The following is a 24,496-nucleotide window of genomic DNA, read 5'->3' as shown; positions in this document are numbered from 1 at the left end:
GTCTCTTATGATAAGGAACTGGTTCGGTTATCAGTGAATGTAAAAGGCTCAGGTTCAAGCTTGATGGGGCAAAACTGGTTGTAAGACAATCAGCCAGACTGGCTCAAAATTTTTCAATTAGAAAATGGCTGCCCCAGTGAAGTCATATTAAATTTCTGGACATCTTCCAGGAAGGTCTAGAGATTATCAGAGGAGCCAAGTCCACCTTGCATGTTGACCCTTGCAATTCCACAATTCTGCAAGGCCTGCCCAGTGCAATTGGCTTTACTGTCAAAAATAGAGACAAAAATTAGAAGACTGGAAAAAGAAAGAATCGTCAAATCAGTTCAATTTGCAGAATGGATAGCACCATTTGGGTGGCACGGTGGCACAGTGGTTAGCACTGCTGCCTCACAGCACCAGAGACCCGGGTTCAATTCCCGCCTCAGGCGACTCTCTGTGTGGAGTTTGCACATTCTCCCCGTGTCTGCGTGGGTTTCCTCCGGGTGCTCCGGTTTCCTCCCACACTCCAAAGATGTGCAGGTCAGGTGAATTGGCCATGCTAAATTGCCCGTAGTGTTAGGTAAGGGGTAGATGTAGTGGTATGGGTGGGTTGCGCTTCGGCGGGGCGGTGTGGACTTGTTGGGCCGAAGGGCCTGTTTCCACACTGTAAGTAATCTAATCTAATCTAATCTAATCACCAATCATATCAATTTAGAAGCTTGACAGGTTGGTTCACCTTTGTGAGCATTTTAAACAAACAGTAAGCTGCTTTTTCAGCTGGATAACTACCCAATCCCTTAGAGAATTTATATGCAGGACTGGCAGGTGGGTTGTCCTTCATGAAACCGGACATGAGCCATTCTTACTTGCAGTTGCGTTTAAATAAGGATTCCTAGAAGAATGCAACAATTAATACGCATAAGGGCTTGACCAATATACAGACCACCATTTGAGGTACTGTCAGCCTGATCAATTTTTCACCTGTTAATGGGGAACATTTTGCAAGGTCCACCTCAGATCGCCAGTTTCTAGATAATGTTCTAACACCAGGAAAAACTAACAACGAATACTTAGAGAACTTGTACATAATCCTAAGGCATTGGTCCAAGGCAGGCATCTGCCTAAGAAGAGAAAAATGTGTGTTCCAGACCTTCCAAGTGACCTAATTGGGCTACAGAGTCAACACGACCCAGTGGAAGATAAACTGAGGGTGATCAAAGGTGCCATGGCTCCTACATCTATCCAGGAGCTTAGGTCATTTCTTGGGCTGGTAAAATATAATGGAATGATCATACATAAGCTGGTCCCCTTCTTGGCACTTTTGCATCAATTCCATAAAAAAGGGTCAGCTAAGCATAGCTTTCAGTGAACAATTTTTAAACGGTTATCATCCTCGAAGGTGTTGACATACAATGATCCCAAGCAAGATCTGTTATTGACATGCAATGCCTCCTGGATGGCATCAGGGAGGTATTAACTCACAGGTGACCAATGGAGAGGAATGCTCAGTGTATGCATCCAGAACTTTGGCTAATGCAGAACAGAAATACGCCCAGATAGAGAAAGAAGGATTGGTGGTCATATTGGAGTCAGCAAATTCCACCAATACTTTTATGGTTGAAAATTTGTGACAATCATGAACCACCAACCCTATTAGGTCCACTTAAAGAGGACAAGGCAGTGCAACCCATAACTTCGGGCTTTATTCAGCGGTGGGCTCTAATACTAAGTGCTTATAATTAGAATTTAGAACACCGTCCAGGACAATCTCCAATTAATATTCAATAGCATTAATGTCACAAAATTCCCAATTATCAACCTTCAACAGTGAATTTGCAAACTTGCAACTCTCCCATCTAGGAGGACAAGGGTGGCAAATACAAGGGAGCACAGCCACTTGTCAGCTCCCCCAAAAGCCAAACACTTTCCTGACTTGGAACTATATCACTGTTCCTTCACTGTCGGTGGATATCATTTCTTAACAGCAGTGTGCACGTACAGTATAGCAGTTCAAGAAGGAATTTCACCACCAAGTCTTCATAGGTAATTAAGGATAGCCATAAAATTTGGTCTGGCCAGTGATGCTCACATATCATGAATGAATAGACCATAAAAAAAATGAAGGTTTCATTGAGCAGAACCTTAATAGAACAGTCGTGTAAACACTGAGTAACAAGAGCAGGTCACAGAGTTGACATTCTGTGGCAAGTAATTCATCAAAGCTTCTCAACTAGATACAAGTCAGAAATGTGAAGGAATACTCCCCAAGTGGCTGGTTGCAGCACAATGCAGCCTGCTTGATTGGCACTCATCCATCGCCATAAACATGTACTTCTCCCACCATTAGCATATCATAGATGCTGTGCATACTATCTGTAAGAAGCAATGTAACAACTCATCAAAGCTTCTTTGATAGAATCTTCCACACCTGCTATCTCACTGCCTCAAAGAACGGGGTAACAGATAGGTGGGAACATGATTACAGGCAAGTTCTCCTCCAAATCACAGATGATCTTCACCTGGAAATATATCACTGTTTCTTCATCATCACTGAGTTTAAATCCTGGAATTTGCCACCTAACAGTGCTGTAAGTTTACCAACACCACTTAGAATTTAGTGGTTCAAGAAGATAGTTCATAATAGGTTCTCAAAAACAATTATGAATAGGCAAGAATTGGTAGCAAGGCATTCAAGTCTTTCAAATTTCCACTGAAGACCATAATTCTGCCCAGTACAACACTGCATTGCTGCATGTGTAAATGCTTTTCTCAAAGTGGATTTTCATTCGATAAGCAACGTCTAACCTCATGAACAAAAGTATAATTTTTCATTATAGGCAAGTAGGAAGAGCCTATAAGAGCTGTGTTCCAAACAACCTACTGTTTGGACGTCTTCCTCATGTTCCACAAGCTGGAATCTGGGTGGCAAATAATGCAATTGGATGGTACTGGTCATAGGTTTGAGGCCACCTGCAGCTTCACATTTCCTTATTCCATCAATACTCTCTCAAAACAAAATGTTCAAGGTGGTTATCTTGAAAATAGTCAAAAAAAAGCAATTATTGACTGATCCAGTCCTTTTCCTAGTATTAGTTCTCAATTTGTTGCATAAGCAGAAATATATTAAATTGATGGAGCATAATAAAGCATATAGTAGTACATCTTACACGTTGTTAACTTACTATATAGTATCATTAAATTATGAAATGCTTTTAAGCTTAAAGTTCCTTTAGAGTTCTATGTGTATAAGATTTCAACTGTGACTTACAGTTGTAATGTGTGCTTCATTGTCCATGCTGAAAGGGATGTAAGGCTAAACCAGGGCTTGGCATGAGGCAACAGTAAAGATATTACAGTTTGCATGGCAATGGTATTGTGTTCATGTCAGGTAACTTACAAATGATTCATTATACACTAACAGCTTATGAGCACACCATCCTACTTCTATTTGTTGTCAATTGTTATAGTTAACATCAGTGTGCCTGAATACCATATATGTAAAGGTATTCTGCTGTACTGCCATTCATTGAGGGTGCTGTGAAGTACAAATGGTTCAATCATCATCATGCAGCAGCACCTTCAGCCATGCATTACTCCATTATTAGGTTAGACACTGTTTCTGCTTGCACACTATTGCATCACTCACGAGATTTGCCAGACACTTTATTTTAAATAGCTTTTGGAGAGGCTGAAATGTATATTCAAAATATCTACACAACTCTTCAAAAGCTAATAAAATGCACTCCCGACTTAACCCAAAATATTTTTAAACATTTTATCATGAGGACTCAGCATCAGACACAAGACGTGGAATCTTTTACAGGTAACGAGGGTCTTGCTTGTCAACTGTGAACCAATAAGACATTTGCATCGTCTCCTTTGAGCAAGGCTCATTAGACCATGAGCCAAAAGGGCAGTGGAAAGTTAGCAGCAGACATTCGTCCAGAATCAGTACCCAAAGACTGGAAGCTGTATATACTGTGAGCAGCTGCCCAGAGACTGGCAAGTCTTATGCTCAGCAGTACTGAGTTATCTGCTGCAGAAGTGACACCTATTGATGTCACAAGATGGGCAAGTGATCCAGAGCACAGGTTGGCAAATGTGGTTTTTGCAGGGTTAGGGTAACACATGCCGGCTGTATATGAGGAATCAACAGCAAGACATGGGAGGGATGACTCCCAGTGCGCCATTCAAAAATGCTACTAGAGAAGGCACAAGGCTCTAGCTCAAATGGGTAGGGACCTCAACGGAACTACTTCATTTGTTGTTATGCGTTAAAAATGGAAATCTAGTGTCTTTGGTGTTTGACAGAGTCCCAAACATTAATCCAAACCCAACAGTGCAATGTCCAGGAGGTAAATATCCCAATGGAACTTCAGTGAAAACTCTAGAGTAATGGAATTTTAAAAGGTTTATTCCTTTATCCACAGTTTCTACTGATAACCCACTAAATTTATAGTGGAAAATCAAAATGCCCCCGCTTAAATTCCTGCTTCCAGTTTTTATCATAATTGCAAAATTCTTGATTATGCAGCAAATCAATTGTCTTAAAATGTTTAAGTGAGAATTCATATCAGCTGACATTTCCTGGAGTTCATGGGAACATGATTTAACTATCATTTAAACCATAGGATAGATTAACTGCCATCTCTTTCAGTAAGAAGGACTTTCTCAATTAAATTTCCTTCTGTAATGCTTGTGGAAAGAAAAAGCAGAATTAAAATTTTGTATTCTTTATTCTCATTTGTCCATTCTCCTGATTTCTAATTGATTTACACTCAGCTTTTTCCATTCACATTACTTAAGAAGGTGAGTGGGGACAGATGCAAGGGCAGAATTGTAGCTTTCAGCAGGTCCCTTATTTCCAATCCTGGATCCCTCCATCAATAAATGAATGCATTTGAATGAGGGGCCTTTGTCAAGAGGCCAGCAGCAGGGTTTGCTTGTCATGCTCTTGCACAGCCAGTCCCCTGCCCACTATTGGGTTAGTAGCAGCGACGATGGGATAAGGTCTTGAGCAGGTATGAGTTCAGCTGAGCTCCCTGTTGTATGGGCATCTTATTCTAAGCTTAATTAGGGTGGTGGCAGCTACTTTCCCATCCCAGTAAACACCCACCTGCCATCAAATTCACCACAAGAAAGGCACAACTATCCAACCATAAAACGAGGAGTAGGTCACTGACCCCTTGAGTTGTTTCTCCATTCAATTTCACCATGGTTGATCTATGACCCAACTCCATATACAGTACCCACTTTGGCTTCACATTCTTTTCAGCCTATCAAAATTCTGTCAATATCAGTTTTAAAGTTAACAAATTATCTAGTATCAATTACTATTTGCAGATGAAAATTCCAAATTTTTACAACTTAAGTGTTTCCTATTTCTCACCTGGAAGCTCTGATTCTAATTTTTAGACAAAACCATTTTGAAAATAATTTATCCTATCTCTTCCTCTTAAATCTTGGAAATATCAATCAAACCATCACTTAGCTTTCCTAAATCCAAGGAGAACATTTTTCTTGATATTTTCTAATCAACCTTTGTAGAGATTTTATTGCACACCTCTGGAACAGATAGGGTTTGAACCCCAGCCTCTCGGCTCAAAGGCAGGGAGACTACTGCTGCATCACAAGAGCTCTAGGGAGTACATTCATAGACTATACAATGCTTTTCCATAATTTGCCTGTGGAGTTCAGGTATCATACTGGGAACTCTACACTACATTCTCACCTCTTCTCATATATTCTAGGGTGTAGTAGCTAAAACCACTCTCAGTTTCTCAGGTGTGGTGTAGCAAGGGCTTCTACTTCTTGTATTCAGTTATTTTCCTGTTATAAGGCCAGTATCATTAGCCTTTTGATTATTTTCTGTCTGTGTTCATGATATTTCAATAATTTATGTATCTGGACATCTAAGTCCTTTTGGTCTTCATTGTTTCTAGCATTTTAACATACAGAATACAACATGTTCTAATAAATATTTTAAGTCCAAATGGATGACCTCGCAAAATCAAATTGACAAAGTTCAGCCCATTCATTTAATCTACCAGTAATTGGAAAATTGCCAGGAAAATGTTACGTTTTGCTGAAGCTTCTCAGCTTGCACTCATCACGTCAATTTGCAAGAATGCTGGTATAAGACGGACATAAACCTCTCTGTGAATTAAACCAAACACCCAGAAAACCTCACCTCACTTCGCAATCTGTTCAAATGTGAGTGACAGGGAACTCTCAAATTCCACTATTTAAAGAAAATAACATCATTTTTTAACTCTAAAAGTGAACATTAAACCACAAGTACTCACAACTCTAAGCCCCCTTTCTCTTAACTGCTAACTATCCACCTCCAACTCTCTAACAATATGCTCTTCCAGTAAGACACTTATTAAAATTACATCAATTTAATTTCAAAACTACACAGCCGTTGTCATCTTCTTGTCTTCACTGTGAGGATCTCCTTGGGTTGTCTTCTTTCTTTTTACTTCGAGTATGTTTCACATGAAAAGGTACTTTTGATAGAGAATGTTTCCTAATTTCTTTGAGAGTAAGATGTTAGTTCAGCAATTAGCTCACCAGTTTCTCTCTCTATGGCAACTGCTCGCTGACCAATTTTCGAAATGTCTGCATTTTTATACCTCCCAACATTGGATTGTCTCATTGGTTTGATGTTGGCAAAACAATAAATTCAAACTCGATTGGGTTTTAATATCCTGGGACATAATTTAGACTGATAGGTTAAATTCAAATCATTGTCAAAACTTAGCAACCAAACTCAAGTATCTATTTCACAGCCAAATGTCAGATTTTTAAAATTTTCCACTACACTCTGGGATTGCCATCTAGACACATATACAAGTGTGTGTAAGCTCTCAGTTCAGTATATCATGCTCTCTCTTAAAGGTACAGTATATGCCTTGAACGTAGAACACCTTCCCCCTTAAGAAAAAAATGAACCATCATAATGAAAAGATTATTTCATGGTTTTTTTTACTAACCTTTACTCCCATTGTGATGAAATATTAGGTCATTAATCTAAGTCATATTTTTCTGCACACATATATAACATTGGAATCATCAAATCTTATTGACACATTTTTCCTCTAAATCTGCGATATCTCATCTGCTATCACATTTTTACAACTCACACCATGTACTTTTTGCAAGTTAAAAGTCTATAATATAAGAGAACAATGAAATAGTCTCATATTTTTTGTCTTTATATCTTTCCAGGAATTTAAGAGGCTTGTGGCCTGTGTACACAACCATCATTGACACATTGTTCATCATATAAACATTAAAATGTTAGAAGACCAGTACCAAACTCAATAATTCTGTGTCAACAGTAGAGTAATTTCTCCGGTGGGTGTTGAGTTTCTTTGAAAAGTAGCCAAGTGGCCATTCTATTTCATCATCATCTTCCTGTAGCAGTACAACTCCAAGTCCTATATTGCCAGCATTGATTGCAACTTTGAAGGGTTTCAAAAAATTTGGTATAGCTAAAACTGGTGCTGTGGTTAGTACAGGTTTTAAATTCTCAAGTGCCTCCTGGCATTGTTCTGTCCAGCGAAATTTTGTTGTCTTCACCTGTACATCTGTTAGCGGTACCACAATGTTGCTGAAGATTGGAACAAACTTCCAGAAGAATCTGCTTAGTCCCAAAAATTGAAGTATCTCTTTCTTTGAGGATATTTACAGAAATTCTTCGATGGCTTTTGTCTTCACGTTCCTGGGGTCAACCTTCCATGTCCGATGTTATGTCCCAAGAACATCACCTCTGCCTTCACAAATTCTGTTTTCTTTAAGTTTATTACCAGTTTTGCTTCTCATACTCTTCTAAAGAGCTCTGCTAACTGTACCATGTGATTGATCCATGACTCACGAAAGATCACTACATCATCCAGATAAACTGCACAATTTGTTAATCCTGCCACAACTCTGTTCGTGAATCTTTGGAACGTGACTGGTGCATTCTTCATTCCAAAGGGCATCACTCTGAATTGATATAGCCAATTTGGTGTTACAAACACAGAAACTTCTCCCGCTTTCTCTGATAAAGGTACCTGCCAATAACCATGCATTAAGTTCAATTTCATGATATAAGTCGCTTGACAAACCTTCTCTATATAATCCTCCAATCTTGGTATTGGATAGGTGTCTGATTTTTTTTACAGCACTGACCTACTGATAGTCCACACAAAATCATTGATTCCCGTCAGGTTTGGGAACTAACATGATCAGTGAACTCCACTCGCTCTGACTCAGTTCAATGACATCTTCGTTGAGCATCGCATCCACTTCCTTCTGGACTTGTGAGGTTTTGAGCAGATTAAGTTTGTAGAGGTGTTGTTTTATTGGAACAGCACTGCCTACTTCCACCTAATGCACAATAGTATTAGTCCTTCCCATCTTATTCTTACATATGTCCTTAAACTGCTGCAACAAACCTTTCAACTCGGTTATTTGTTTCTAAGACAGACAGCTCACTAAACTATCCCACTCCTCAAGGACTTATTCATTATTTAATGTATTTTGAGGCACATCAAACTCCACAACACCTGGATTTGATCCCTCATTCTGTGTCAATAACTAACACCTGTTTCTCCAGTTCCCTGTCTCTATTATAATAAGGTTTCATCATATTCACATGACATACCCAATAGTTTTTTTTCTATCCGGCATCTTTACCAGATAGTTTACCTAACTCAATTTTTTCTCAATTTGATAGGGACCACTAAACCTGGCTTTGAAGGGATCTCCTATCACTGGTAACAATACTAATAGGTCATCCCCATGGGAAAACATCTGAATTTTTGAGATTTTATCTGCCATTTGCTTCCCATTTTATGCTGTGCCCTTTTCAGATGATGTTTAGCTAACTTACCAATTCGATTTAATGTCTCCCTCACCTCAGATACATAATCCAAGTGTGAGATCTCCAACTTTGGTCCAGCGTATTTTTCTTTAATAATTTCAAAGGCCCTCTCACTTCATGTCCGAATATTAATTCAAAGGGAGTAAACTGAGTAGATTTGTTTGGGGCATCTCGAATGGCAAACAATACAAATGGAATACCTTCATCCCAATCAATCGGGTAATCCTGACAGTAAACTCTTAACATTGTCTTAGGGTCTGATGCCACCTTTCCAAAGCTCCCTGAGATTCAGGATGGTACACACTTGATTTAAAGTGCTGTATGCCTAATTATCCATGACTTCCTTAAACAGCCTAGTAATAAAATTAGACCCTTGGTCTGACTGAATCTCTCTGGATAGCCCATACTGGGTAAAGAAAGCTACTAACTCCTCCACCACCCTTTTTGCCTTAGTACTCTCTCATGGGATTGCCTCCAGAAATCATGTGTTATCATTAGCAAGTACTGTTCCCACTTTTAGTTTTAGGGAGGAACCTACACAATCAATCATAACCTGTGTGAAAGGTTCTTCAATTGCAGGAATTGGCAACAAAGATGCTGGTTTTATTAGTGCTTGTGGTTTACCTACCATTTAGCATGTATGACCTGTATGGCAAATTTAACCATATCCTTGTGCAATCCAGGCCAATAGTTGGAAAATTGGACCTTAGCCTGAGTCTTCCTCACACCTGGATGACCTCTTACTCGTTATTCATGTGCTACCCGTAATACCTCCTGTCTGTATGCTACTAGCAACACAATCTGGTGCACTTCCACCTACTTTTTCTCTGCATTAACCTGCGGTGGTCTCCATTTTCATTTTAGGATTCTTTCTTTAATATAATAACCCTCAGGAATACATTCTGATTCATTTCATCAATATATATACACATATACCTTATATTGTCTTGTCTTTCTGTTGTAAGTCCATTAGCTTTTCAGGACTCAACACTTCTGTTCAGATTTTCCCTGCACTATGATATCAACCATGGTGTCAGCTGAGTGAACCTTATCTCTTTCGTTTTTCTCTTTAGTTTTTGCTTCTTGCTGTGACTTATGACAGTGGGAGCTTGTTACTACAGTCTGGAAAATTTCCAGGGTATTTGTCTTTTAACTCCTCGGTTTCCCAGTTTTCGTTTGGCTGCTCCACAACAAGGGATGTCACTCCCACCTTGGATCCTGCCAGCTCATTCCCAAGAACAAACTGTATTCTTGGAACTGACACTCTGTCAATCACTCCCACTGTTACTTTCCCAGTCTTGATTTGGCTCTCCAACCTGATCTTACACAGGGGACCACTAAATTTCTGTCCCTCTATCCTACAAATTACCAATCTCTCAGGTAACATGTCAGAAAGAGTGCAAATTCTTTAATCTCTTACTATTAGACATTGACTAGCTCCTGTATCTCTCAAAATTGTAACGTCTTTCCCTTCCTGCCCTGTTCTTCCTGAGTAAACTTTACTCACAGAAGTGAAATCTTTATAGAGATCGGGCACTAACTTAATACCCAGCCCCTGCCAAGACTGTGTACTCACTGCAGCTCCTCAACTTTTCTTGTGGCTTCCTTTACTACTTCCTCTAATGCCACTGGTTTAGTCTCTCTTACCATATCTTTTCCCACAGTGCCTTTCTTCAACAATCAGCATTGTGACTTTGTGTGTCCCACCTTACCACAGTAGAAACACCTGAGACCCATCACCTCCTTTTCACCCTCTTGAGCTTCTTTTTTCACCTGTGTAAACTATTCCTAGTGTGAACTACTCTTTATTTAGAGTAGATTCTACCCAATTTCTCCCTTCTCTCAATTTCTATCCCTCGCAGGATGAACTTCTTGCTGGAAGCTAAATTTCACCTTGTGCACCAATGCATATCCAGCTGCCATCTCTGCCGCTCTTCTCACTTCTTGAACTTTCTGTTCATCTACATAAGTTCTTCTCATCTCTGGAAGTGAGTTTATAAACTCCTCCAGGAGAATAATCCCTCTTAGAGCCTTTTATATCTTACCTATTTTTAAGGCCCGCACCCATCTGTCAAAATTAATTCTTTCAAACTCAACATAAGTCTGAACTGGTTTCATCTTTATGTTTCTGAACCACTGTCTATACACTTCTGGTACCTATTCATAAGCATTCAAAATTGCCTTTTTGACATCTGCATAATCTCTTGAACCCTCATCTGACAGTGCTGCAAATATCTCACTAGCCCTACCTACCAGTTTTGTCTGAACTAGCATTACCCACAAGTTCTCTGGCCACTTTATCTGCCTAGCCAATTTTTCAAATGCAATAAAGAAGGCTTTGACATCTTTCTCATCAAAATGTGGCAATGTTTTAACACATTGTATACATCACTACCTTCTCTCTACATTTTCATCCTGTTAACTTGACTTTCCTGACTAATTCACAATTTCTGAAGTTCAAATTTTTTCTCCCTTTCTCGTTATCTATTTTTCCTCTCTTTTTATCTTTGTTCAGCTCAGAACCTTCTCTCCCTTTTTCCTCTAACATGGTTCTTCTTTCCCTTTCTTTATCTTCTAACTCCATTTGCCTCAATTATAATTTAAGTTTTTCTAACTCTATTCCACATGTCTTTCTGATACACCTAAGTGCTGGAGCAACTGCATTACAATTTCAGCTTTCCTTTTGTCCCTGGTTAAACTCAGCTCTAACCTATTTGCTAATTCTAAATGCATGTCCTTCCTCGGTCTTTCTAAACTTTCTTTGCAAGTTTGGGAAGCATCTTCAAACCCCAGAACCTCTTTAGCAACGATAAGAGCTATTTCCCTCACTTTTAATTTAATCAACCAGAAGTAACTGAAATTAAACAAACTTTTTCACCAAAGTTTTATTTAAAGATCTCGGACACAAATCGCCCATGGCTTAAATCTGCTTGGATCTTTTGTATCCCAAATCTAAAAAAAATCAAATCAGTTCAGATCTGTCCAAATCTCAGATTAGAATCTGTGTAAACCTGGCCAAATCTCGGACTTGAGCCCCTAAACTGTTACAACTCAGAGGTAAGCCCCTCTGTTAATTAAACTAAACACCCATAACATAGGAGTAACATAGAACTCCCAAATTCCACTATTTAAAGAAAATAACATCATTTTTTTAACTCTAAAAGTGAACATCAAACAACAAGTATTCACAACTCTAAGCTGCCCTTTCTCTTAACTGCTTATTATCTGCTTCCAACACTATAACAATATGCTGCTTCAATAAGTCGCTTATAAAATTACAACGACTTAATTTCAAAGCCACACAACCACTGTCTTCTCTCTTCTGGCTGAGGATCTCTCTGGGTTGTCTTTTTGCCTTTTACTGTGAGTATGCTTCACATGAAAAGGTACCTTTGATGGAGAGTGTTTCCTAATGTCTTTGAGAGCAAGATGTTAGATGTGCAATTAGGTCTCCAGTTTCTCTCTGTATGGCAGTTGCTCTCTGACCAATTTTCAAAACGTCTGCATTTTTATGCCTCCCAACATTGGATTGTCTCATTGGTTCGATGTTGGCAAAACAATAAATTTAAATTCAATTGAGTTTTAGTATCCTGGGGCATAATTTAAACTCAAAGTGTGGCGCTGGAAAAGCACAGCAGGTCAGGCAGCATCCGGGGAGCAGGATAGTCACATTTTGGGCATAAGCCTTTCATCAGGAATGTGAATAATTTAAACTGATTGGTTAAAGTTAAATTGTTGTCAAAACAGCAGGCAAAACTCAGGTATCCATTTCACAGCCAAATGTTACATTTTTCCAATTTTCTAGTATACTCTGAAATTGCCATCTGGTCATTTACATAGGTGATTGTAAGCTCTTGATTCAGAACAGCATTTTCTCTCTCTTAAAGGTACAGTACATGCCCTCAACTTCATAACAACACCAATCTAAAATTGCTTGTTAGCATAATTATTCACACACTCAGAATTATCCAGCGAAGCTTGAGCATGATGTTCACTGCTACTGAACAGCATCAACATAAGTGACATTTGCAATTAAAAGGATTTACTATCAGCTCAAAAAGACATTCAGCTTATCAGAGGAGTGATATGGTTTAGAAATTTCAGTACCAGTGTGATGTCAGATATCTAGGTCACACATCCCAAAGACTGGCAATTGTATCAAACAGCATTCCTCTTCCACTTTTTGCAACATAAAATGTATTGATCATACAAAACCAGCAGATGCTTGCAAATAATGCCTAAAGTAACACAGCGTCCAACATTAAATGTGATTCCACGAATGGAAAATATTTGCTGGATAAGTGTGCAAAGAATTACATTGACAACCAATTTAGGATCCTCAGTCAGCCTTGTAGTGGAGTACACTTGTGTGTACTGAAAAATGCATATATTAATAAGACGAACTCCATTTGTTGCAGACAAATACTACACCTGTTTCAATGCAACAATATGGGTGACAGACATTTTCTGCTTCATTTCTACAGAGTGCCTTGACTAGACTCAACCTGGTTTAAATATAAGCAAAACTTGGCAGTAAACTGTCAATCGTCATGAGTTGGTACATTCTTAAGGGCAACACTGCTAGCAATCAGCTTCAGTTTACTAACCAAACAGCACTCTCCTCTCATATAAATGATGATTTCCTCTTACACTGCTACTATTGCGAATTGCCCTGGTGAGTGCAAGATATAAAGGTCCAACAAAATGTATCTTTTTTACAACAATTCTGAAGTTTTTTATTTGCTTAGAAGTAACATAATACTAGAATACTTGTATTTTTACCAATATTGCTTTGTAATTTTTACTTCTATTTAATTTCTTATAATTCTACCTATTTATATGTCACTAGATGGACTTCCTATTTCATCATCTAAGACTTTGTTGAATACAATGAATTGCTGAGACCCCAATACAGATTGCTGCAGGATACCACTCATCACATCTTTGCAATTGGAGCATCTACCCATTATCCCAACTCTCTGCCTCCTTCTGCACAGTCAATGTCCCAAATGGATGAATAATTTGTTAGATTCAATTCCATTAAATTCAGCTTTAGTTGGCAGTTGTTTAAGAAGAATTTGTCAAATGGTTTCTGGAAGCCCACTAAAATAACATTCATTGACATTCTCCTGTCCACTATTTTAGTAATTTAAAAATAATCAGATCCATCAGATTTTATTTGCTAGTTACCAATCCTCCATACTCTTACGTTCTTTGCTGTGTTTGTTGCATTTTTGCTGAATGGCTGAAAAAAGCAATATGCTGTTTAAATAATTTACACCTTAATTACCAGTCATAGCCATGCACATACTTCCAGCACACCTTCAGTACTTTTCATTCTTCCTGCTTTCCAGGATATATCTTTCTCCCAAAGTAACAGCCCTCTCTTCCTTGTTGTAGATTGTCATCATTCCTTACTGCTTCCATAACATTGGATCATTATTTGTAAATTCCCAACACTCTCAAATTTCCTCACATCACTTCAACAATGGAAGATTCCTTCATGTAGATATCCTAAATTCCAAAATTCCCATTTCTTCCTTTCCCAACCACACCATCCTTTCAATATTCCAATATCTTACTTCTTCTCACTGTTACTTAAACTTCAGTGATTCTATGTAAAATCTATAGCAGCTTTCCTATGATACTTTTCTGGATTCTAGGTTTTAGTACAAGATATCGTGCATAATGCATTACATAGCTAAACAAGTACATTAATAGGCCAAGGCATCGATGCATAATTTTGCCAAGAATCACCTAACTTTGCAGCAACAATTGTTCTGAAAACAATCCTGTTTGAATATATTACAAAAGCTACTCTCATTATGAACAGAATGTGGCGTTGTCCCGTTCCCCCTCAGTTGAAGCAAAAATGCTCAGAGTCACAATGTAGCTTTATCTCCTTCATCTTTATTCTGGGCCCTGGGGGAAGAGATAACAGTTGCCCAAGTGCACAGAGACATTAGTTCACGGTCTTCTCTGGACCAGCAGGTTCTCAAAGAACTATATAGTCATTTTACAGGGAGGAGCATCCAGATAAGGCAACATACATATTAATTGGGTGACTGTCACAATCAATGAGTGTCAATAGTAAGGATTAAGCCATCTGCTGTCACACAATGAATAACTGGCTTTACATAATGAATACTTTTCACCTTGTTAAACTGACCTCACATACTGAATTCTTCCAATATTGTTAAATGGCTCTACATACTGATTACTGTTCCACCTTATTAATCCATCATCCTTGCCTTCAGCACTCCATTGTTAACTGTAAGTTCTTATTTGATCTGAGTCATGCTCAGCTGAACCTGTTTCATAAAACACAGAACCTAACTCTTTCCCTGCTTGGTTATACCCTATACATATTCTCATTCCCTCCTTTTATCATTTCATGATAACCAATGGCACTACCAGCTTTCATAAGATTCTTGACAGCCAGTATTTAAGCAACTTATTGACACACAGCATACAATGATTACAACAACAAAAATTACTAGTCCGTTACTGTAATTAGAATTTGAAGAATCCTCCCATGTGGAAAAAATTCACCAGTAATGTTCTTAAATCCACAGTCCTTAGTGACCACTCCATACCTTCCAAGTCGAGTGGAAACAAGCCAGTTCTCCAAAATCTCCTTCAGTAAAGTCCAACCTGAAAACAAAGTTCAGTCTGTCCTTGCAGACTACTTCATGGAGAAGCCTGATTTCTTGGATGAGGGCAGTTAAGTGCTTCACAAAACTGACAAGACTTCCGTCCTTGTAGAGGTGCTTCAGATGAAGGATATGCATCTGAATGTGCAGCAGCAGCATACTTGGATAATGCAGCATTCTTTGCTGCTTCTGCTCCCACTCGACTGTTAAATATGACAAAGCCAACTGGCTGTTGTGATGTTAGCTTGATCAGTGAACCTTCATATCCCTTAAATGATCAAAAGACAAGGTAAAGCTCACGTGGATTAAATTCCATAGGAAGGCCACTGACAAAAAGCATATCGACCTCTTCTTCACTGTTATTAGCTTCTTCACTTTTCATGCTCATGACTGAGGAGCTAACCGAATCCGTTAGATCAGGCTGTGGAGGGGTGTATTCCAGAGTAGATGTTAGGTGTTGAAAGTATCCTTGCATTTCCTTTCTTATTCCCTCCTTGCCAAAGTGGTTATCAGGATGAAATCAGTCACACATTTAACTACACTGAACTGTGTCTGCCTATTTCAACATTCTTTGAATTCTTGAAATCTATTGCTCTGTTCACTATTTATGACATCATCAAGTTTTGTACAATACATAGACTTCGAAATTATACTGCCTAAACAATTCAGTCAATTATAAACAACAATCAGTAATCCTAAAATCAAACCCTTGGGTGCTTCCATTCAGGTTATTCAAAAATTATTTTCTTTTAAAAATTGATACTTGGCTAATGTAAAAGCTGTCAGGAAAAATATTTCAAAAGTCTGGAATAGCAAGCGAACAACAAAATGTTTCCTGTGCTTTAGCAATTGAAGAGGTGATTTCAGTTCAGATTTAAATGTCAAACATTTGTGGGAAACAAATGCTGAGTGTTTTAAAATACGCTCTCCAAATGAACCTTCCCAAATAAAACAGTCGAAATTACAGTGGCAACTTTGGTAGAGATCAACATTCTTTGAATTTGCAATATGAAGGGGGCCAATGAAGTCTTAACAATAATTAACAGAAACAGCTCAGCCTCAAGTTCTAATATTCTCTAAAATCTTAACAAAACATCAAACTCAATATGTACTCTTCTTTTTGTGAACTCTCTGCATTAAAAACATAGCAGCAAAGTTATTTTAATACAATGTTCTCACCTGGCTAAAGCATAATCACTGACCTTTTTTTTACAGGTATTGTAGAATTTCAAACAAATCAGGGGCTCAAGGCACTCAATCAATTTGCTTTAAGGTTACAAATTTGATAATTTTAAAAAGGACATAATGTTGTACAATTTCAATGTAAAAGCGAAATCTGCCCCATTAGATAACCCACAAAACACATTGAGATCCTGATTCAAACAAGATAAAACTGTTACTTAAAAAGGATTTTCTGAACCAGTATTTTAACAAATCAAAAGTCTTAAACATCAAGCACTCTCAGCATGGCATAATCTACATTGAAACTTTCCTTTTTCAACCCAAGTATTAGTATACCCTTAATTTCAGCGTGTTCTATTTTTTTGGCATCCTCTCACTGAAATTACTCCTATAAAACCAGAAAGTCCTCACAGCGGACCACATGACACCACAATCCAAGCCACTCTCTTCCCCCAGAACAAAGATTCACAGAGTCTTGAATTTCGCCACTAGGGGAGTTTATCCCCTTTCTCAATTTACTCCTCACGAGGCTCGAACCCCAATTAAACACAGAGAACCTGAATCCCACGTAAACACAGAGAGCTTGAACCTCACTTAAATAGAGAACCTGAATCCCACTTAAACACAGAAAACTCAAACATCGCTTAAACAAAGAGAGAGCTTGAACCTCAATTAAATACAGAAAGCTCGAACCATACTTAAACAGAGAGAGCTCGAACCTCGCACAGCGGGAGGACTTCAACCTCAAATCAACCCACCCAGTAGACTTGAACCCCAGTACCGCACAGAGGTCTCAAACCTCAACCACATCCCTCACCCCAGGGGACTCGAACCCCATCACTGCACAGAGGACTCGAACCTCTGCCTGCCAGCGCGCTTGCGAATCTGTGTCTCTCGACTGAACTAATTACAGTCCGAGGAGTCCGTAGAATAGAGAGCGATTGAGTGAGGGGACCATCTCAGGCATACAAGAATATAGAGAGGGACCAAGGTTTAAAATATTACCTTGTGGCCCCACTTGTCTCGAGACACCGATGCTCCAGGTGGCCACTGACACCATCTGATCATAATTATTTGTTTGGATCCTTCTGACTATGCCAATATTGTCGTTCCATTTCCCCCTCAGTTGAAGCAAAATGCCCAAAGACACAGTGGGTTCTCAATGAACTATATAGTCATTTTACAGGGAGGAGCATCCAGGTAAGGCAACATACATATTAATTGGGCGACCGTTATAATCAGCGAGTGTCAATAGTAAAGATAAAGCCATCTGCTGCTACTCAATGAATAACTGGCTTCACATAATGAATACGTTTCACCTTGTTAAACTGACCTCACATACTGAATGCTTCCAATATTGTTAAATGGCTCTACATAATGACTGCTTTTTCACCTTGTTAGTCCATTACCCTTGCCTCCAGCACTCCATTGTCAACTGTAAGTGCTTATCTGATTTGAGTCATGCTTAGCTGAATCTCTTGTTTCATAAAACTCTTATCTGATCTGAGTCATACTCAGCTGAACCTCTCATTTCACAAAACTCAGAACTTAACTCTTTTCCTGCTTGCTTATACCCTATACATATTCTCAATGAAAGACTTAACTTTACACATCAGCTTAAACTCATACTTGGCACTAAAGCAATCTAGATCAATATAAATTAAAATTGTGATTTCCTATACTAACTCACCAATACTCCACAGTAATCAAATAACTGCACCTGCATTGTATTACCTGCAAAAAGAACGAAGGATAAAATCTATACCTTTTACTGTCAAGTTGTCTGGAAAGGTAACTAGTTGCTGTAGATTGCCCCCACCAGTGTTACTTGGATCAGATGCACATGATGAAATACCTGCAAGAGCATCAGATTAGACTAATCATTAAGATAACATAAAGAAATCTGAAAGAACATAATTATAATAGTACTGAAGATATTCAAGTTTGATATACCTGGATGTTTTATAGCTGATTTTAGACCAAGAGGTGCCCATTCTTCACGAAGCCACCGATTCACCTCATGGTATGAGTACAGTTTCATGAACATGATGCTATGCATTCCCAAGACCAGAGCTGATCCAGCTGCTTGCAGGAATGACAGAAAGGCAAAGAAGGAAAGAACGATAAATAACAGATAAAAGCATACCAGTCTATGACAAAGGAATATTCATTCAGCAGTGAGTGTCCACAAAGTTGCAGCACAAACCAAGGTATCAAATATGCAATTTTTACAATATGTATAAAAAACAATTTCATATTAACAGCTGATAGCTCTCGTTCCAATGACTTGATATTTTGATTTGTTGCTCATTCCTACGATACAGACATGACACCAAGATACTATTGAATTCCTGCGCAGCATTCTCAGGCTTGAAGTCCTGACAGATGCAGGAAGGTTCCATTAGGTTAGCAAATGTCACTCATTTGTTTAAAAAGTAAGAGATTAGTTAGCTTAACATCCATCACAGGAAAACGTTAGAAGTTATTACTAAAGAAGTTATAGCAGTGCACTTAGACGAGTTCAATTTCATGAGACAGTCAAAATGGTCTTGGTGAAAGAGAAATCATGTTTAACCAATCCACCGGTATTTTTGAGTAAGTAACATTCTATTGTTAAATCAGAACTGTTGAATGTACTGGCATCTATTAAAGTGCCATATTGAAACTTATTTTGAGCTTGTAATATTGGGATTATATATATAAAATATAACATATTGTCTTGGACAGAACATGTGGTGGCTAGTTGGCAGGAAGCAGAGAGTAGGCATTTTTGTCATGTTGTCAAGGTGTAACAGTAGTGTGCCACAGGCATTAATGCTGGCATCTCAATTGTTTTCAATTTATATAAGGGTTCACTCACTTTAGACAGACGAGAAGGATTTCCTTTCTCTCTGATTTAGTCAATCTGTGGAATGTTTTACCATACAGGACTGTCAAAACTGAGTTATTAAGTATATTCAAGACCGAAATACATTGGCTTTTAACTAAAGGAATCAGGGGCTATGGGAGGACGCAGGAAAGTAGAGTTGAGGATTATCAGAATAACCTTTTTTTTGAACTGAATAATATTTTACTGAATGACAGAGTAGACTCAATGGACCAAATAGTTTAGCTCTGCTCCTAATATTTTATGATGTTAAATAACTTGAAGGTGTGAAAGATATGGTTGTCAAATTTGCTGATGACATAAATTAATATAAAATTGTCCATTTTCGCAGGAACAATAAACAAAAAGCATGTTACTTAATGGTGAGAAATTGCAGAGCTCTGAGATGCAGAGGGGACTGGACATCCTTGGGCATGAATTGCAAAATGTTAGTGCGCAGGTAATGCAAGTAATTTAAAAAGCTAATAAAAGTTTATAACTTATTAATATATATTATTTTAATATAAAAACAGGAAGGTGGTGCATCAGTTATATAGGATCCTGGTGAGATCACATCTGGAATATGCACACAATATTGGTCACCTTATTTAAGCAAGGATATAAATGCACTGGAAGCAGTTCAGAGAAGGCGTACCAGACTACACCTGGAGTGGGTCAGTTGTCTTATGAGAAAAGATTGGACAGGCTAGGCTTGCATACACCGGATTTAGAAGGGTAAGAGATGAAATAGGATCGAGAAGAAGCCATTTGGTATGCTTTCTTTTATTGGTCAGAGCACTGAGTACAGGAGTTGGGAGGTCATGTTGCAGCTGTACAAGCCACTGGTTAGTTCACTTTTGGAATATTGTGCACAATTCTGGTCTCCCTCCTATCAGAAGGATATTGTAAAACTTGAAAGGGTTCAGAAAAGATTTACAAGGATGTTGCCAGGGTTGGAGGATTTAAGCCATAGGGAGAGATTGAATAGGCTAGGACTGTTTTCCCTGGATCATCGGAAACTGAGGTGTGACCTTATCGAGGTTTATAAAATCATGAGGAGCATGATAGGTTAGATAGACAACATCTTTTTCCTGGGATGGGGGAGTCCAGAACTAGAGAGCATAGGTTTAGGGTGAGAGGGGAAAGATATAAAAGGGACCTGAAAGGCAATTTTTTTCACGTAGAGGGTGATGCGCGTATGGAATGAGCTGCCTGAGGAAGTGGTGGAGACTGATACAATTATAACATTTAAAAGGCATCTGGATGAGTATATGAATAGGAAGGGTTTAGAGGGATATGGGCCAGGTGCTGGCAAATGGGACTAGATTAGGTTAGGATATCTGGTCGGAATAGGTGAGTTGGACCAAAGGGTCTGATTCCATGCTATGCAACTCTATTAAAGCAATGTATTTTAACAAACTGCCCTCAGGGCAATAGGTGATGGACAACAAATGATAGCCAGCCAGCAACACCCATACCTAATAACTTTGTTGACTCGAAAGGGGCTTGATATAATTAGTTTGGGGTAGATATTTCCCTTTAAATGGATAATCTGGAATTGGGGTAAACTTGAAAAGGGGTCAATTTAAAAAGAGACGAGACAAAAAAAATCTCTCATAAGGTCAAGAACTCTCAGAAATTTTGGAACTCTTTATAAAAAAACAGTGGAAGCAGAACCTTTGAACGTTTTTAAAATAGAGGTGGATTGATTATTGGTAAGCAAGGGTGTGAAAGGTAACCAGGGTTATACGACTATGACAGGAGGAATGCACTGGTAACCAAACCCACTATTCCACAAGTCACACTATTAGTATAAATGTGTTGATTTAATCACCAAACTAGCCAATCGTACATCTTTTGAAGTATTAACCAAGATAAAAGAGAAGTTCACCAGGCTTCCTTAATGAACTTAAGATAATCCATTTATTTTAAAACTAATCTTAGTATAAGTGGGAAAGATTATGTTAACATCTAAGATAAAATTATATCTCTGAATTAAAACTATATCTGATTAATCACAAGTATAGACGTGAACACAAGTCAAAAAAATCTCTGCAAGGTGGATGTTTAGAAAAATAGGGATAAAAGGGAATAAACGGCCCTTTGGGCCAAGCTTCCTCATATTAAAAAAAAGAATCTGTTGACTTCTCACGGTAGACAGGTTCCCTGTCAATGAAATTAAATTGCTGGCAGCCACTGACTGACAGAAGATTTTGAATTGAGACTGAAATCAATACAGATCTGAGCCTTTGGAAAGTGGCCACATTTCAACTTCTCAGGATTTATAAAGTAGCCAGAAATTCTGACGTTTGAAAATCTTTTCAGGTTACTGAGAACTTTTACTGAAAGGAAGAAAGAGCTATGCACTTCTTATGAGGTTTTCTTTTGTACAGGTAGATGATCATTTATCTGAAGTTTCAAAATGCGAAAAGCTCTGAAATCTGAAGGTTTTGTTGTGAATTTTATTTCTCATTAACGAGGTTGTTTGGCATGCAAACAGTTAACCCAAGTTGATACCCACTCAATGCATGTCACTCAGATATGACAAGGCGGGGTGTGGCCCAGCACTGGCAGGCCTGGATTTTCTCTCAAGGCCGGTTTTAGTTAGTACGTCTGCTCCTCCAGTACGATTTTAAAAAAATTTCACCATCAAATTGTCATTTAATCTGAAATTTGAAAAATTCCAAATTCCAAAAAATAGCTGGTCCCAACGATTTCGGATAAAGGATCGTCTACCTGTACTTGCTATTTAGATCTGTAACACAAAACCAAATCCAGAAAGAGTTGCGTGGCAACCATTGACATGTGGGAGGTGATGGTCCAGTGGTGTTATTATTAGCTTATTAATCCAGAGACCCGGGTAATGCTCTGGGTACCTGGGTTTGAATCCACTATGGCAGATGGTGGAATTTAAATTCCAAGTTTTTATTGAATTCAGAGTCTAATGATAACACTGAAGCCATTGCTGACTGTCAGTTAAAAACAACATCTGGTTCACTAATGTCTTTTAGCAAAGGAAACTGCTATCCTTAACTGGTCTGGTAACAAGTGACTCCAGACCTATAGCAATGTGACTGACTCTTAACTGCCTTCTTGGCAATCAGGTATGTGCAACAAATGTTGGCCCAACCAGCAATGCCCACATCTAGTAAATGAATAAAATGACACGACAAAATGTCATATGTTGTGGTATCATTGCTATTATTGAAACACATTTTAAATGTCGGAATAGCACACAATATTACAGGGTTGTAGAGTTTTTAGAATGGACAACAAGGGTGTAGCAACATTCGTTAAAGCAACAATTACAGCTGTGAGAAGGTTAGTGATTGCAACAAGGTCAGAGAGGTAGACATCACTGAATCAGAGTTCCCTGATTAGGGCTGTTAATCTGGTCTAATCGGGGAGCCCTGGCTGACAGATTTATTCACTCTGACAACTGGCTCTGAGGAAGCCAAACCAGTGTCAAGTACAATGCACATGCAAATATGGGTGATTTGGTGACAGAATATTGACTTCTATGGAGCTATTTCAGGAAGGATGATACTCTAGAATGGTAATCAAATGAGTTGGATTCAGGAACATAAAAGAGGTGATCATCACAACACAATGAATTACCAAAGACAGAATACCAAATGTATTGGAAAATTGTCAAGAAGTTCAAAAATAATAGGCCGGAAATATTAAACATTTGGTGAAACTTGCGTTTGGAAAATAAAGACTGCTGCCTCCCTGCACTTATGTGACATCTAGTTAAATAATCATGCTGGCCCACAATAATACAAAAGTGAAGAGGGCACCAAAACTGGCAGCTGTCTTCCAGTTTTCAAAAACTAATTAAAGGCCAATTCAGCTTGCTAACAAACAAAAAGAATCATATTTTTATATTGGTGACACAATATTTCAGTGGATGCACAGTATGGTAATACTGTGCCTTTAACAGGAATTTGTTCAGTGCTGTTTCTCTTGCAGAGAGGTGCTGTCAGTGGTAGCGGAATGTCTGCTTTAGAAGCAGTTATGTTAACAGCTTTGAGCTTCCTGAATGTTCTTTTTAATTACACAAAAAAATGCACGAGTGGGTCACAACCCATAGACCCCAAGTTTTAGTTTTGCTTCCAGTTGAAATGGGGAGTTTAAGGCTGATAGATACAGTTTTCCCTCTGCTACAGCAAAAAGTTTGAGTTCTCCCTCTGCTGCTAGACTTTTCCAAAGAGTTAACCCCCCCAGACCCACTCCCCTACCATTTTACTCTACATTTCCCCCAAGTAAGGCATCTAACTTACACATCCGTGAACACTACGGACAATTTAGCATGGCCAATTCACCTAGCTTCCACATCACTGGACCGTGGGAGGAAACCGGAGCACCCAGAGGAAACTCACACAGACACAGGCAGAATGTGCAAACTCACACAGACAGTCACCCAAGGCTGGAATCGAACCTGGTACCCTGGTGCTGTGAGGCAGCAGTGCTAACCACTGAGCCACTGTGGTGCCCTTTGTGATCCCCTCAGATCCTCCAAGTTCCATTCTTCCTTTCACTCCCTGTTCAGCCCATCAGTACTGAGCTTCTACACACTTACACCCACCCTCCATCTCTCAACATCACACTGCAGCATTGCCATGCTAATCATAGTACTGCACGTCCTCCTTTCTCAGATGGTTGTGACCATCAATGACCACCCAGACCCCAGTAGTAACCCATATGCTCCAAAGCGCTATTGACTTCCACCCTAATATGTTGAATTGCCCCTGTTTCACAATCATTGCTGCCCTGCATCTTAGCATGCTACCTCCAATCCTCAGAACTGATTTCCCTATGGCCCAGCCCCTCACTGAGATGTATAGCTCCTCAATTGACTTATGCAAATCACTGGACTAGTTGCATTCAACCTGCAGGACTGACCATGGCCCACTCTCAAGACTGGACAGATGTAGAACC

General features: G+C 38.8%; 1 protein-coding gene across 1 annotated transcript in view; it reads right to left on the bottom strand.

Moving 5' to 3' along the window:
* The window catches only part of LOC140496225 (diacylglycerol O-acyltransferase 1-like), a 176,429-nt gene that overhangs the window by 78,763 nt on the left and 73,170 nt on the right, over nt 1-24,496 (bottom strand). Inside the window, exons 7-8 of the mRNA XM_072595726.1 lie at nt 18,643-18,771; nt 18,455-18,544 (exon numbers count right to left, since the gene is read on the bottom strand). Coding sequence (XP_072451827.1) covers nt 18,455-18,544; nt 18,643-18,771 — 219 coding nt within the window. The remainder of the gene's footprint in view (nt 1-18,454; nt 18,545-18,642; nt 18,772-24,496) is intronic.

This window comes from Chiloscyllium punctatum, chromosome 26, assembly GCF_047496795.1.
Source record: "Chiloscyllium punctatum isolate Juve2018m chromosome 26, sChiPun1.3, whole genome shotgun sequence".
Classification (NCBI taxonomy): Eukaryota; Metazoa; Chordata; class Chondrichthyes; order Orectolobiformes; family Hemiscylliidae; genus Chiloscyllium; species Chiloscyllium punctatum.
Note: the sequence above shows the minus strand (reverse complement) of the source record. Positions and strands in the feature narration are given on the sequence as shown.